Source organism: Leuciscus leuciscus (genome assembly GCF_965113295.1).
Source record: "Leuciscus leuciscus genome assembly, chromosome: 14".
Taxonomy (NCBI): Eukaryota; Metazoa; Chordata; class Actinopteri; order Cypriniformes; family Leuciscidae; genus Leuciscus; species Leuciscus leuciscus.
Window position 1 is genome coordinate 32499274 of NC_138738.1, and position 14044 is coordinate 32513317.

Consider the following 14044-nt stretch of genomic DNA (forward strand, 5'->3'; position numbering starts at 1 on the left):
GCTTGACCAAAAATGTATGCATCTCTTGATGGAAATAATGTCACATTTATTTCCATTTAACATGCTACAGAACGTAGTAATCACTGCAATAATGATCCAATCATAAGCTCTTAAGTGTTTGCCTATTTAAATCCAAACAGCGACGACTTTTTTTTTCTTTTTTGGTCGGGCAGTGTGTAAGTATATATATATATATATATATAAGCAATATATAATCTAGTTACCACTGGGGGGGGAGGGGGGGGGGAGGGGGGGGAGGGGGAGGGGGGGGGGGGGGGAAAGAGCATGACATTTTAGCGTCATTGTTTTAGTTCACCCTATGGTCACTGTTATCTGTCCTATTTTATTTCCTTCAGGAAGAAAGCGGTTTTGTTATTTATGAGAACATAATGTCATCTGCGTATGAAGTGGGCATTGGACCTCGTGGATCAATTACGAGAGACAGTGCTTATGAGTAAGGAGGGCTCGTCTCGTCATGTGCACTTTTGGAATTCACCCTGGTGATCTGTTTTTGTGTTAAACGTTTTGGTAAGAAAATCCATGGAAAGGGCCCTCAGTATTTCCTGTCTGTCTTGAAGGCTGGAGTTCCAGTGCAGGTATTCGGGAACGTCGGTTGAGGCTCTGGTGGCGGAAGTGAATACGATTCCTCCTCCTCCCCCTGTCTCTCAGCTTGGGCCACTCAGAGTGGAGCTCAGACTCGCCAAGGGACAGTGCATCGCTAAAGGATGCTCTGATGGTAAGCAGAATCCTGATACGAACTATTTGACATCATAACCAATACGAGTCAGGTTTTTCAAATGTGGCTTACTTGGCAAAATAAGGACTGAAATAAAATCATGAAACTCATCCAGTTTACCAAATCATCCTGAAATGTTCCTTGTCAAACAAGTAAGGTCACAAAAAATCTGGAATTATTTCTCCAAAGTTATAGAAATTAAAGTATAAAGACATGATACAAAAGTGACTGCAATTGCTATATACACTTATCGTTCAAAAGTATGGGTTTGGTAAGATTTGTTTTTTAAAGAGGGATCTTATGCTCATCAAGGCTGCATTCATTTGATAAAGTAAATCTATAATTGTGAAATATTATAATTTAAAATAACTTTTCTATTTTAATTATACAGTAGTCAACATTTGAAATGGATCAACCTTTCATCAAAGTTGTACATGAATTTTGAACAATACCCGTTCTTGTCTTAGGACAACATTGTTTTTTTTATCCACTTCAAATGTTGACTACTGTATATTAAAATGAAATTTATTCCTGTGATGACTGCTGAATTTTCAGCATCATTACGCCAGTCTTCAGTGTCACATTATCCTTCAGAAATCATTCAAATATGCTGCTCAAGAATAATTTGATTATCAAAAATTGTCATTCTGCTTGATCTTTTTGTGGAAACGGTGATGCTTTTCCCCCAGTATTTCTTATTTTTTTTCTGCATTGAATACCAGTAATGCGACAATTAATACCAGGTCTATATCAAATTACTATCATTGTAGAAGAGTGAGATGCAGTTAATTAATTCAGTAATCTCCTTATGCATTTAAGAGGATATGTACACTTCATACTACTCTGAGGAGGACTATCCTGTTACAAAAGTGTTGAGAGAACCTGTGTATGTGGAGGTGCGGATTCTAGAGAGGATGGATCCGAATGTTATCCTGGTCCTGGACCACTGCTGGACCACTTCTACTCCTGAACCCCTGAGCCTGCCTCAGTGGGACCTAGTGCTTAAAGGGTAAGCCTGAATTCTTTCATAGCTTCTTTCATAACTAATTTATCATCTAAATAAGTTTAGGAAATGGGCATTTAGTGCAATGTGTTAACTTCAAAGCTTGCCATATGCCTCAATGCCAAATAACTTAATCACTATTTGAAGTGTACCTTTTTTTTTTGTATTACTCTTCATAGCTGTCCATATAAGGATGACCATTATCTGACCACTCCGCTTCCTGTTGGACCCTCAGGGCTGCAGTTTCCATCTCATTACAAACGCTTTGTGGTGAAGATGTTCACCTTTGTAGATCAGTCCTCTTTTGTGCCTTTACAGGAAAGGGTATGTATCCTCTTGCCCACCACACGTTGTTCTCTTAGCTCCTACTTATGTTCTTGTCCTCTGCCCTCTCTTCAACAGATTTTCATTCACTGCACTACATCTGTTTGCCACCATTTCGCCACTGAGCCATGTGAGCCCAGCTGTGACAGCAGGAAAAGTGAGTGTGTGCATGTGTAAATCGAGGTTGCAGGTCCTTTACGTGCAACTGCAAGCAATCGCATTACCACATGGCACAAGCTGATTGGCCTCTGCTGATCCTGCAGCCAATGAGATTGCTTGCTCAACACTTAAATAGTATGGTTCAATGTTTGCTGTAAATTAGTCCTGCAGCGTGCTATCAGAGATCCTCTAAAAACCTCCAGCTCCACCTGCCTAGATCTGCTACGGGATTTATGAATGTCTATTTATGCAGCAGCGTATCTTACATGCTCACAGTGTATCTGTTAAGAGTAGCGTAGCAGATCTAGTCCGCCAAGACCAAATACATTAACATTGCCATATTTAATAACATACTAAAACTATTCCGAGAGTTGTCATGATTGAATATAAATGTATAGTAAAACTATATGGAATATTCTAAATGTTGTGGTGTATAATACTATTAATTAAATGTATAGAATGTAACAGCAAGACAAGTGAGAACAGCTACATAGATTCTAGACATTGTGTAATTTTTATTTATTTTTCCTGACCTTTAGGAAGGGCCGTTTCAGAAGACTTAAAGGACTCTAAGGAAAAGGTTGTAGTTTCGAGTGGGGAAGTCATAATTGTATCCCATTTGCCGGTTTCTGACAATCTTGTGTCTAAGAGAGGTATGAAAGCACTGTGATGTTTGTTAACATTCATACAGTAAACAACCAATCCAAACTAGCTTCTACCTGGAAGTGTTTACCTCTTCTAGTCCCGCAGATATTGGATTATGGATTATGGGCGGCAGGAGCTCTCACAGTGTTTGGTGTCTGTGGGCTTGTGATGGCTATCATAATAAAGCGGACCAGACCTCGTCCTCAGCCTGCTCCAGTGTGATGTTAATAAAAAAACTAAATAATCTGGCCTCTTTTTTTGTGATCACTTGTATCGATCAGACAGAGAATGTTTATTTAACTTTTTTTTATTTTTTATTGCTGAGACTTTACAATGGGCAAGCATTTATAATATATACAATGACCATGTATCAAAATATAGTAGGAAAAAAAACTAGTTCAGGTGCCTTATGCAGTGATGTCCTTCTTTTCTGCTTCTGGATATTCCATTTCCATTGACATTATAAAATCTACAAGGGAAAAACAACATGCATATATGTATTCAGAATGCATTCTATTACTGTTCTGTGTGTATTGTATGCTAATGTTCCTACAAATTTTTCTTCCCCAAAATTTACAATACATAAATTACCATTCAAATGTTTGCAGTTGGTAAGAGATTGAGAGTAATGGGTGCTGAGAAATCAGATTTGCAATCATGGGAATAAATAACATTTTAAAATAATAGAATGGAATACATTAATTTTACATTTGAATAATATTACTGTTTTTACTGTGAAAAAGCAGTGTTTACTGTTTCTTCAGATAAATGCAGCATTGGTGAGCAAAGAAGACTAAGCTCACCAATGCTGCATTTATTTGAAAATCCAGTAAAAACAGATTTCATTAATGTCAAATCAATGTATTCTATTTTACTATATGTAATTTATTCCTGTGATGCAAAGCTGTATTTTCAGCATCATTACTCCAGTGTCACATGATTTTTCAGAAATTATTCTAATATGCTGATTTGGTGCTCAAACATTTATTATTAGTATGAATGTTCAAAACCGTTGTGCTGCTTGATACTTGACCATGATACTTTTTCCCCCCTCCACTTAAGATTGACTTAATTTCTCAGGATTTCATGAATAGAAATTTCAAAACAGCAGCCTTTTTTAAAAATAAATCATTTGTAACATAAAATGTATTTACCGTTACATTTAAATCTTTGCTGAAAAAAAAAAAAACCGTAAAAAAAAAAACGGTTACACTTTATTTTAAGGTGACAGTTACATTGTAGTTAAATTAGTACTAAGTAATATTAATTTACTACATAAACTTACTATAAGAGTTATTGTTTGGTTTAGGGTTAGTTACTTGTAATTATGCATCATTTTCTATAGTAAGTACAAGTAATATGTAACGGTCATCTTAAAATAAAGTGTCACCAAAACATCTTACTAATTCCAAATGCTTGAATGGAAGTTCATTATTTGATCAGACTTGAAAGCTTTTTTTGAATATATTTATTTTTATTCTGAAATAACTGCCGCTGAATTAAATGTATAACTTGACATGGTTCCGTGATGACACAGTATCATAGAGATGTTAACCGTTGCATAATGTGCTCTGATTTACATGCATTAAAAAAAAAAAATCATACAGTAGAGTACACTAGTATTCAATTCCAAACATAGCCACAGGAGAGCAGAAGACTGCTCTCTGAACTTCATCATCCTGTAGCATTTACCTTCTGTGTGGTCGATATCTGGACTTGTTGACATCAGAACCCACGCCAGCCCGACCAGCAAAGTGACCACCAGATTGACTATGATCCAGGGATAAAGAAAGCTGTGCTCTGAGCCCGGCTGCCTGAAAGGAGACACAACAACCGCTTCACGTTTAATACTGTAGGGTATTTACCCAGCATGCTCTAATGCGATGGATCTTACCAGAGTGTTACATTATCGCTGGAGTACTGATTATAGAGATTGATACGGTCACTCATCATCTGCTGGCTTAACGATAAAACGAGTGCAGAAAAGTAAACTGAAAAAGAAAAGGAATACATTAAAACATTGCTGTTTACATGTATGGCTACAGACATTAGTCAAGGTAGATGCCATATTGTGTATGGCATCTTGTAACTTTCAAGCTTGTAACTTTCAAAACTTTTTATAGAATTTTTGGAAACATTTTATTTTACAGTGTCCTTGTTACATATGTTACATGTCCTTACCATAGTAATAACAGTAAATTATTGTAAACATTGTAAAATGACTAAATGTAAATTATACATAATTACATGCAACTAACCCTCAACCAAATCCTAATCCTACCCTAACCCTATAGTAAGTACATGTAGTTGCTTAATATTACTCAGTACTTAAATATATAATTACACTGTAACAATGACACCTTAAAATAAAGTGTAACCGATTTTTTTTTTCATAAAGACATTTTGCCACCTGAACAATTGGTATATTGTTAAACAATACATTGAACACTCTGTATTCTATCCCTCATAGCCTCGTTTTCATTCCTATCAAAAGAATAGACATGGCGCTACCCTGACTAAGGTCCATTGCATGAGTACATGAGGAAAAATACAGAAGGAAATGCTGAACTCACAGAAGGAGGCAAGCGCCACAGGACTCAGGGTTAGCAAACTCCGCATTGCCGCAGAGGCTTTGGCCAGATTTAACCTATTAGAAGAGGGAACAAAAACATTGTTTAATCTCAAGGGCTCTGAAAGCTATAAACACTTGTGACTACAGTGTAACTGTACTTTTGTTGGTCCAAGTGAATGGTTATGGTTAGGTTTGGTGATTCACCTGTCAAAGGCAGAGACGGTGCTGAGAGCCAGCAGCAGGTAGAGCAGGGACTGTGCGGGGTAGGCCAGGGTATGATACTGCTGCAGGAGGTTGGAGAGAGTGCTCAACTGTTCCCCAGCCAACACATAGACCACAATGATGTTCCACACAGCATAACCAGCCAGAAAGCCATGAGAAAACAGGCCAATCACTCTGTGTAATAGGAACAATCACGCTTTAGAAAATAGTCTTTCCATAGATGTACACTATCAACCAAAAGTTTGGGGTCAGTGAAAATCTTTTTCAGAAAGAATGCATTCAGTTGATCAAAAGTGATAGTAAAGACATTTATGATGTTAAAAAAAGATTTATATTTCAAACAGAATCCTGAAAAAAAGTAGCAAGGTTTAAAACAACTTTTAACCAATTTATTTTTGTGATAATACCAAATGTTTCTTGAGCACCAAATCAGCATATTATAATGATTTATATATTATTATAGTGCCCATATTATGCTTTTTTAAAGGTTCCTAATTTTGTTTTGCAGGGCTACTACAACAGGTTTACATACATCCAAAGTCAAAAAACACTTTAGTTTTCTCATAATATACATTGCACATCACCAAGGCTCAATCTGTTGTGATTGTTCTACCGTTTACAGTGTGTGTTGGAAACTAAATGATATGAATTTCAGCTCCAGAGGCTTCCTCAGCACTTGTTTACACAGTGATACGAACAGTAGCGATGGTGTCGATTTTACCGTATCAATTCAAGCCCGAGTCCCCATCCTTTGGAAGTGCATGCAAAGTGGATTTGCTTTTGCAGCGCAGAAAACAGCATCTTCTTGACATGTCGCTAACACGAACCAAACTCTTCCAGGCCTCAACTACAACTACAGTGTTTGAGGGTCAAAGTAGACATTGGTCACGGGCAGCCAATAAAGACCATAGTCTGGCAAAATAATGCAAATTTGTTACAAACCTACATTGGTTCAATCAGGAAGTTTGGAATTAATGACGACTAGTTTCAGGCAGTTCAGAATTGGTTCTTTCTTTGGGGAGACAACTCCATTTTTCGTGCACTTTGATCTTTGAAACTTTGCAGACCTTTTACATTCACAAACCGCTATATTACATATGACATGAAGGTAATATCCGAAAAAGCATAATAGGGGCACTTTAAAAAAACTTGTTTTTACTCAAAAAGGCACCTCAGGCCAAATCAATTGCGCCGATCTGAAAGAATTGGAAAATAACATGTCGTTTAATGGAAAGGACACCTGAAGCCACTGTGTACTCTCAAGGAGACATCTCTAGTGGTCCACATTGAACGGATGTCCATAAAGCTCTGCTCCATCGGGACACTGGGCTTCCACTGGTCCACTCTCTCAGCTGCTTGAAAACGACCTGTGACCAAAGAAACATGCTCACTACTTACACTTGACCTTCATTTCTTGCATGCAAACAATTTCAACTTACAAAAAAGTAAAAGTTTAGAGGCCCTATTTTAATGATCTGAAACCCAAGTATCAAATGCGAAACGCAAGTAACTTTGTGGGCGGATCTGTTGCTATTATACCGGCGGGATAAATGACTCTTGCGCCCGACGCAAATCTAAAATGGGTTGGTCAGAAGTAGCTACAATACTCATAGGTGTGGTTTGGGCGTAACGTGAAGTAAACCAATCAGAGCATCATCTCACATTCCCTTTAAGAGCAGGCGCGCTTGTTCCATGGCGGTTTGCTATTATAACGGCGGATTTGCCAGGCGCACGCCAGGAGCGGTTCGCAGCCGAGGAGACCGACGTTCTCGTCAGGGCCGTAAAACACAGAGAAGTGACATTGTATGGGGATGGGAGAAACCCACCCAAATAAGCTTTGGTTAAACAGGCGTATAATAATTTGGGTAAATGTGTAAGCTAGATCTATGCCTATTTTTTCACATCTTCATGGACACCACAATGATTTCCCTTGTGTGGAATATTTTTCCTTGTAATTATGTATGGTTAGCAAAAATGTCAACTGCTGAGTCTGTGTAGATGAGAGAAGCAAAGTCTATGTGCGTTGTGCACACTCTACATTATGGCCAAGCATGCGCCCTTAAAATAGCATCTGAATGCGCCACTGAAAACTGACTTTAGACTAGGTTTTTCCTGGTCTGTAGCGGAATTGTTTTCTGGAACTGCAAAATAGCACCAGGGAACGTTTGCGCCAGAACACGCCTCCTCTTTTCGCTGAACCGCCCCCGGGAGCGCAAGTTCATTCCCTAATTTAGTGACGTGCGTCTGTGGAGGGAAAAGTCTCCTGTGCGTCGGGTGCAAAATAGGAATGATACATGCATGCGTGTACAAAGTCAATTGCGCTGGGTGCAAGATAGGGCCCAATATGTAAAATGTTGCAACCTATGAACTTGCAAACAGTCTTAAAGGGAAAGTTCACCCAAAAATTTGAATTCTACAATTAATTACTCACCCTCATGTCGTTCCAAACCTTTAAGACTTTCGTTCATCTTCGGAACACAAATGAAGATCTTTTTTATAAAATCAGAGAGCTTTCTGTCCCTCCATAGACAAATATGTAACTACAACTTTGACGCTTCAAAAAGTTCATAAAGAGGTCTTAAAACTAATCCATATGAATTGAGCAGTTCAGTCCAAATTTTCTAAAGAGACTCGATCGCTTTATATGATAAACAGATTTAATTTAGGCTTTTATTCACATATAAACCTCAACATAAACAGAAGCTCAAGCATGTTTGCTTGATGTGAGAGAACCAATGAGGTTTGTTCTCGCACATCAATTTATATGGATTAGTTTTAAGATCTCTTTATGATCTTTTTGTCAAAGAGTTGCGTAGCTGTCAATAGAGGGACAGAAAGCTCTCGGATTTCATCAAAAACATCTTCATTTGTGTTCCGAAGATGAACTAAAGTCTTACAGGTTTTGGAACGACATGAGGGTGAGTAATTAATGACAGAATAACATTTTTTGGGGTGAACCTTTAAAAACCTGCACCATATACACAATGTGCTTGAAACTTACGGCTCTTCTCCACAAACACCTTCCCCACAGGCTGACTCTGCCCTTGAGGAGCGGCGAACAAGGCATGCTGGGGAACTGGCGCCTGGGGGTCTGTGATGATATCATCATCCTCTATGTCCAGTTCATCGTTGGACTGCGTTTCTGTTACTTTAGGTTTCACTCTGAAGAAAGAAAGAAATATAATTGTTAATTCAATGGCAAATTAAATCCAGAAAGTTGTCATTAAAAAAATCAAACATATCAGTGGTGCATATCTGGATCCTTCTTAATTTTCAATAATCAAACAGTTTAAGGTAAGAAAATGACTTACTTCCTCTTTTTTGGTCTGCGTGTCACCTCTTCGTCAGTGTTCTGATCCACCATATCTCCATTTGACACCAGGTCTGTCTGATCTCCCTCCACATCTGATCAATCAGAGCAAATCAGCATTATTGTGTTATTATTATTTTTGTCTATGTAAATAAAATCACGCCTATACAGATATCAGATCAGTTGAATTGAACAGGACATGCAAAATGCGAATGAACAGTGTTTTTACCAATGGCTTGTGCTTTCTTCTTCTTTTTCCTCCTTTGTGGCGGATTATCCAGAGGCTCCGGAGTCAAAGGTTCCTGACATTCGGATTGTCTGCGACTGGTAAGTCCTCCCATTTCCATTCCAACATCTACAAAGGTCAAGGGTAAAACACACTTATCACAAGTGCAACACCATGCTTTTACAGGTGATACCCAGCAGTCAAGTTTAGCTGGTTTGCAATGTCTAGTAGCCCATGTTAGAAGATGTTGTAACTACAACATCATCTTCCAAAAATGCATCTTTCTCCATTGACAGCCATTCAAAAGTAAATATGTATTGTGTATACATAAAGTAGGCAAAACAATTCTAATTTGCTGATTTATAGAAGTTGCAATAATGTTTTCTTCCCTATTGTGATGTATATCTGAGTAAAACGGCTTCTCGAACCAGAAAAAAAATGTAGGACAGGACTTGATTTTGTCTATTGGGAAATGATTGGCTCGTTGGATGGTTGTGGTTTGCTATTGGTCCATCTCATGTGAGTGACAGGTTGTCCCGCCCTCACGCCAGTAAACACACCATCAGAGAAGAGATTTTGCTGCAAGTGGGAGGGGAAGTTGTTGGCACATGGATTTAAAAAACAATTACGTAAAATAATTGTCTATTTTGATTTCATGGTGACTTTAAATTTTAGAGCATCCACTTTTGTGACAACATGCCCCAAATGGGACCCTGCCATTAAATAGCATTTTAAAGACTAAAATAAAATTAAATCAAATATAAATAATTATGAAGCACAAAACAATTTATGAAAAAACAAAAATCTAAAAGATAACATACAAACATATTAAACCATTTTATGTTGCCAAAAGAAATTGTAATTAAAGGGTTAGTTCACTCAAAAAAAGAAAATTCTGTCATTAATTACTCACCCTCATATAATTCCAAACCTGTAAGACTTTCGTTCATCTTCAGAACACAAAAATATATTTTTTATGAAATCTGAGAGCTTTTTGTCCCTCCATAGACAAATACGCAAATACCACTTTAAAGACCCAGAAAGGTAGTAAAGACATCATTAAAGTACACCATTTGACTCCAGTGGTTAATCCTCAGTTTCGTTCAACCTTTCTGGGGCTTGGAAGTGGTAGTTGTGTAGACAGAAAGCTTTCAGATTTCATCAAAAAGATCTTCATTTGTGTTCCGAAGATGAACAAGTCTTACGGGTTTAGAACAAGTAATTGATGGCAAAATTTTCATTTTTGGGTGAACTAACCCTTTAAAATAAATAATTGTATATAATAAACATATTATTTATAAAAGACATTGACTGTCTTCATTTGTTACAGAAAAAAGTAGTTTGGAGGAAATGACACAAGTATCCGAATTTATGATAGTTATAAACCTGTGTTTAAAACCAATATACAATACAGTAATATATAGTTACTGAGACAAAGCCCTTGTTACAACTTTACTGTGTGACAACTATCCCCACTCTCTCCCATCATGTGTGTTGTTTATCACCTAAACTCACCGTCAGGTTCGTCCACACTTTCTAAGTCTCTCTTGACCTTCTTTTTCCTACTCTTTGGAGCAGGCATCTCCTCTGTGTGGAACAACAGATGAGCTTCATTATATAATGAATATAATGTTACATTTTAAGTTTAAACTTAAAGGCAATCAAACAGAAACATCATAGCCCTTTAAACACCATCACCTACACAAATGCCAGAATAGCATATTTAGACACTAAATCTCAAATGTGAAAAACATTTAAAAGAGAAACCACTCACCTGCTGTGTCTTGACTGTGTTTGAAAGCATAATGAAGGAAGAGGAAGAAAATAAGAGACTCAGCGTGTGATTTTCCTTTATAAATTACAATGTAAACATCTAATCTGCTAGGTGATCTTACCTTGGCATAGAAGGCAGTGCTCGTGGTCCCCGCTAAAATGTTAAAAGGTAATATTTGGTTAGCAAAAAACAGTTCCAGTCAAACTCGAGCATCAGATGCTAAACCTGTCGAGGGCTTTCTACATTTGTGTATTTTGTCTAATGAAGCTTACCACCGTCTTTTTCGCCATTCCACTCAAGAGTGCAGGGAGAACATAAGGGAAGAAATGGACATTTGCGCATGTACAAACAAACATCCCGGCGCACTTAAAGCAAGGATTAATGCGTGTCTAAATCTGAGACGAGCATCTGCCAAGCAGCAGGATTATGTAAGGAAGGATCAAACGGTGTTACTCAACCTTCTGACATAAACACACACCAGGGTTACTGTAGTTAACTAAAACATTTGTTACTTACTTCATTATCAACACTGATAATAATAATAACTGTTTCTTGAGCACCAAATCAGCATATTAGAACGATTTCTGAAGGATCATGTGACACTGAAAACTGGAGTAATGATGCTGAAAATTCAGCTTTACCATCACAGGAACAAATGACCAGTGTTGGGGGTTACTCATTACTAGTAACTTGAGCTACGTAATCAGATAATTTTTTCAAGTAACTAGTAAATTAACGCAATACTTTGAAAATTTACGACAAAAAAATCTGAGTTACTTTTTTAGTAACGCAAGTTACTCAAATCAAATCAAAGTGCAGAGGCGTTGTGTGTAAACATGATGGTTACTGTAGTTCTAGACTAAATGTGAGCGTTTACTTATCTCACTTGCACAAAAAAAAAAAAAAATTCAATATTCCTCAAAATGAATAAAATCAGAAATCAGAATACTATGCAAACCTTATAAATATGTTAAATAAAACATATATTTTTATGCATTTAATCTAACTTTATTGACCAATGTACTTGCTTCTGACCTTCGATGGTTCAGTTAAACCATAAGCAAAAATGACAATAGATTTTTTTTTTTTTTTTTTGGTAAAGTAAGTGTTAAACTTTTTTCTCCTGCATCCTATTCTTCCGTCATCCAGAACGACAGATGCTGGAAATGTTTGTTTGAGCTGCGCTCTCTAGCCTACTCTACTGTACATGCATGGATTTGCATTTCCTTCAGCCTGAGGCTTATTATTTCACTTTTGGTGTAAAAAGGGTCTTTACATTTGCCCCAAAATATAACTTTTTTGTTATTAAAAAACAAAAACAAGCCCAGCCCAGATGAAAAAAAGTAGCGCAAAAGTAACGGAACGCAGTACTTTTCCAAAAAAAGTAACCAAAGTAACGCAATTAGTCACTTTTTACGGGAGGAACGCAATATTGTAATGTATCACTTTTCAAAGTAACTTTCACCAACACTACAAATTAGATTTAAAATATATTAAAATACATAACAGTTATTTTAACCCTCTGGTGCTCTTGGTCACTTTTGACCAAAAATATTTTACATCATCGGAATAGTGACGATATTTGGTATTACTTTAGTCCAGACGGTCTTAAACAACATAATTTATCAGAGATAAACAGATTGTAATGGATAAGCCCGGCAAGCCCAGTTTTCTACATTTACAACCCTACTACAGGGAGAGCAAAAGCCTGATGAACACAGCTCAAAGAAACATAAACACATTTGAAATGTCATGAATATCCCAGACCTACCCTCTGTCCTTGAGGAATTGGAGGAAGATCTCTTCTCCTTGTGCTGGGAACCTACGTACAATAATATATTTAATTCAGGTCTGTAAGCAACTGCTTGCCAAAAAACTACTGTACAGAGCACGAGGCTTCTCATTCAGGCAAGTAACAAACCTTTGCTTCCGTATCCATTCTTTGGAATTGAATAATATAAGCTTTATCGATTTAATTGATGAGTAAAAATGATCTTTGAATGTACATGTCGTTTGTGATCTGAGATTTTGTTGTGCACGCTGACTATTGTTGATGTTGGAGACGAATGGGCGTGTCTCACTTTCCTGACGTATTGTCTGTACTAGAGGCGCGCAACAATTCAGCCCGTAATTATACGTATATAAGGGCAGATGCTGTTACTCACTAGCTAAAGTCACACTGCAATGTACACAATAGAAACAAAAAACAAGACACTTTTAAGGATTTTCTCGTATTATTCATATTTACAATTATTTTAATGAAATTCCATTAGAGCATGTAAATAATCATAGGCTAACTTCTGTATAATGCAGATGACTATATTCTTTTCTGTTTAAAATAAATAAAAAGGTTGCAAAATAAAGAATTTAGAACTAAATTAAATGAGCAAAACCTTCAATTAATAAAATACTAATTTACAAGTCACTAGTTTTCTTTAATGGAAAGCCTTAAAGGGACAGACCCAAAAAAGTTAAATTCTATGATACACCCTCGTGTCATTCCAAAACTGTGTGACTTTATTTCTTCAGAGGTACATACATGTTTTTTTGTTTTTTTCATACAATGGAAATTAATGGCTTCTAATGATGTTTGGTTCCCAACGTTCCTGAGTTACGCAGAAAAAAGAAATGCATACAGGTTTGGAACAACTTGTGGGTGAGTAAATGATAACATAATTTTCATTTTTGGGTGAACTATCCTTTTAAATGGCGTGCATAATATTAAAATTGTTTGATTAATGATTTTTCAAGTCTTCAAATTTCAGATGAAAATGACAGTGGTCCCATAAACACATGACATGCCAAATTAAAGGGATAGTTCACCCAAAAATAAAAATTCTTTCATCATTTTCTCACCCTCAAGTTGTTCCAAACCTGTATGAATTTCTTTCTTCTGCTGAACACAAAAGAAGACATTTTGAAGAATATGGGTAACTAACCAATCAGTTGACAGACTCCATTGACTTCCATAGTATGGGGAAAAAATACTACAGAAAGTCAATGGTGCCCCACAGCTGTTTAGTTACCCATATTCTTCTAAATATCTTCTTTCGTGTTCAGCAGTAGAATTAAA

At 36.9% G+C, this 14044-nt stretch overlaps 2 protein-coding genes across 2 annotated transcripts; one reads left to right on the top strand and one right to left on the bottom strand.

Moving 5' to 3' along the window:
* Window positions 1-325: 325 nt before the first annotated feature.
* On the top strand, window positions 326-3328 carry zp2l2 (zona pellucida glycoprotein 2, like 2). Its single transcript, XM_082190236.1, has 7 exons — window positions 326-454; window positions 579-736; window positions 1556-1745; window positions 1919-2063; window positions 2142-2220; window positions 2762-2875; window positions 2965-3328. Exons 1-7 carry the CDS (start codon window positions 390-392, stop codon window positions 3087-3089), a joined length of 876 nt encoding a protein of 291 aa, XP_082046362.1. The 5' UTR covers window positions 326-389; the 3' UTR covers window positions 3090-3328.
* Window positions 3151-13048, bottom strand: tmem237b (transmembrane protein 237b). Its single transcript, XM_082190235.1, has 14 exons — window positions 12893-13048; window positions 12743-12793; window positions 11093-11124; window positions 10972-10985; window positions 10713-10784; window positions 9201-9326; window positions 8973-9066; window positions 8663-8823; window positions 6902-7028; window positions 5644-5835; window positions 5441-5514; window positions 4762-4858; window positions 4560-4681; window positions 3151-3336 (listed from the first exon to the last, which is right to left on the bottom strand). The coding sequence occupies exons 1-14, from the start codon at window positions 12908-12910 to the stop codon at window positions 3275-3277; spliced, it is 1242 nt and encodes a 413-aa protein (XP_082046361.1). The 5' UTR covers window positions 12911-13048; the 3' UTR covers window positions 3151-3274.
* Window positions 13049-14044: the final 996 nt, after the last annotated feature.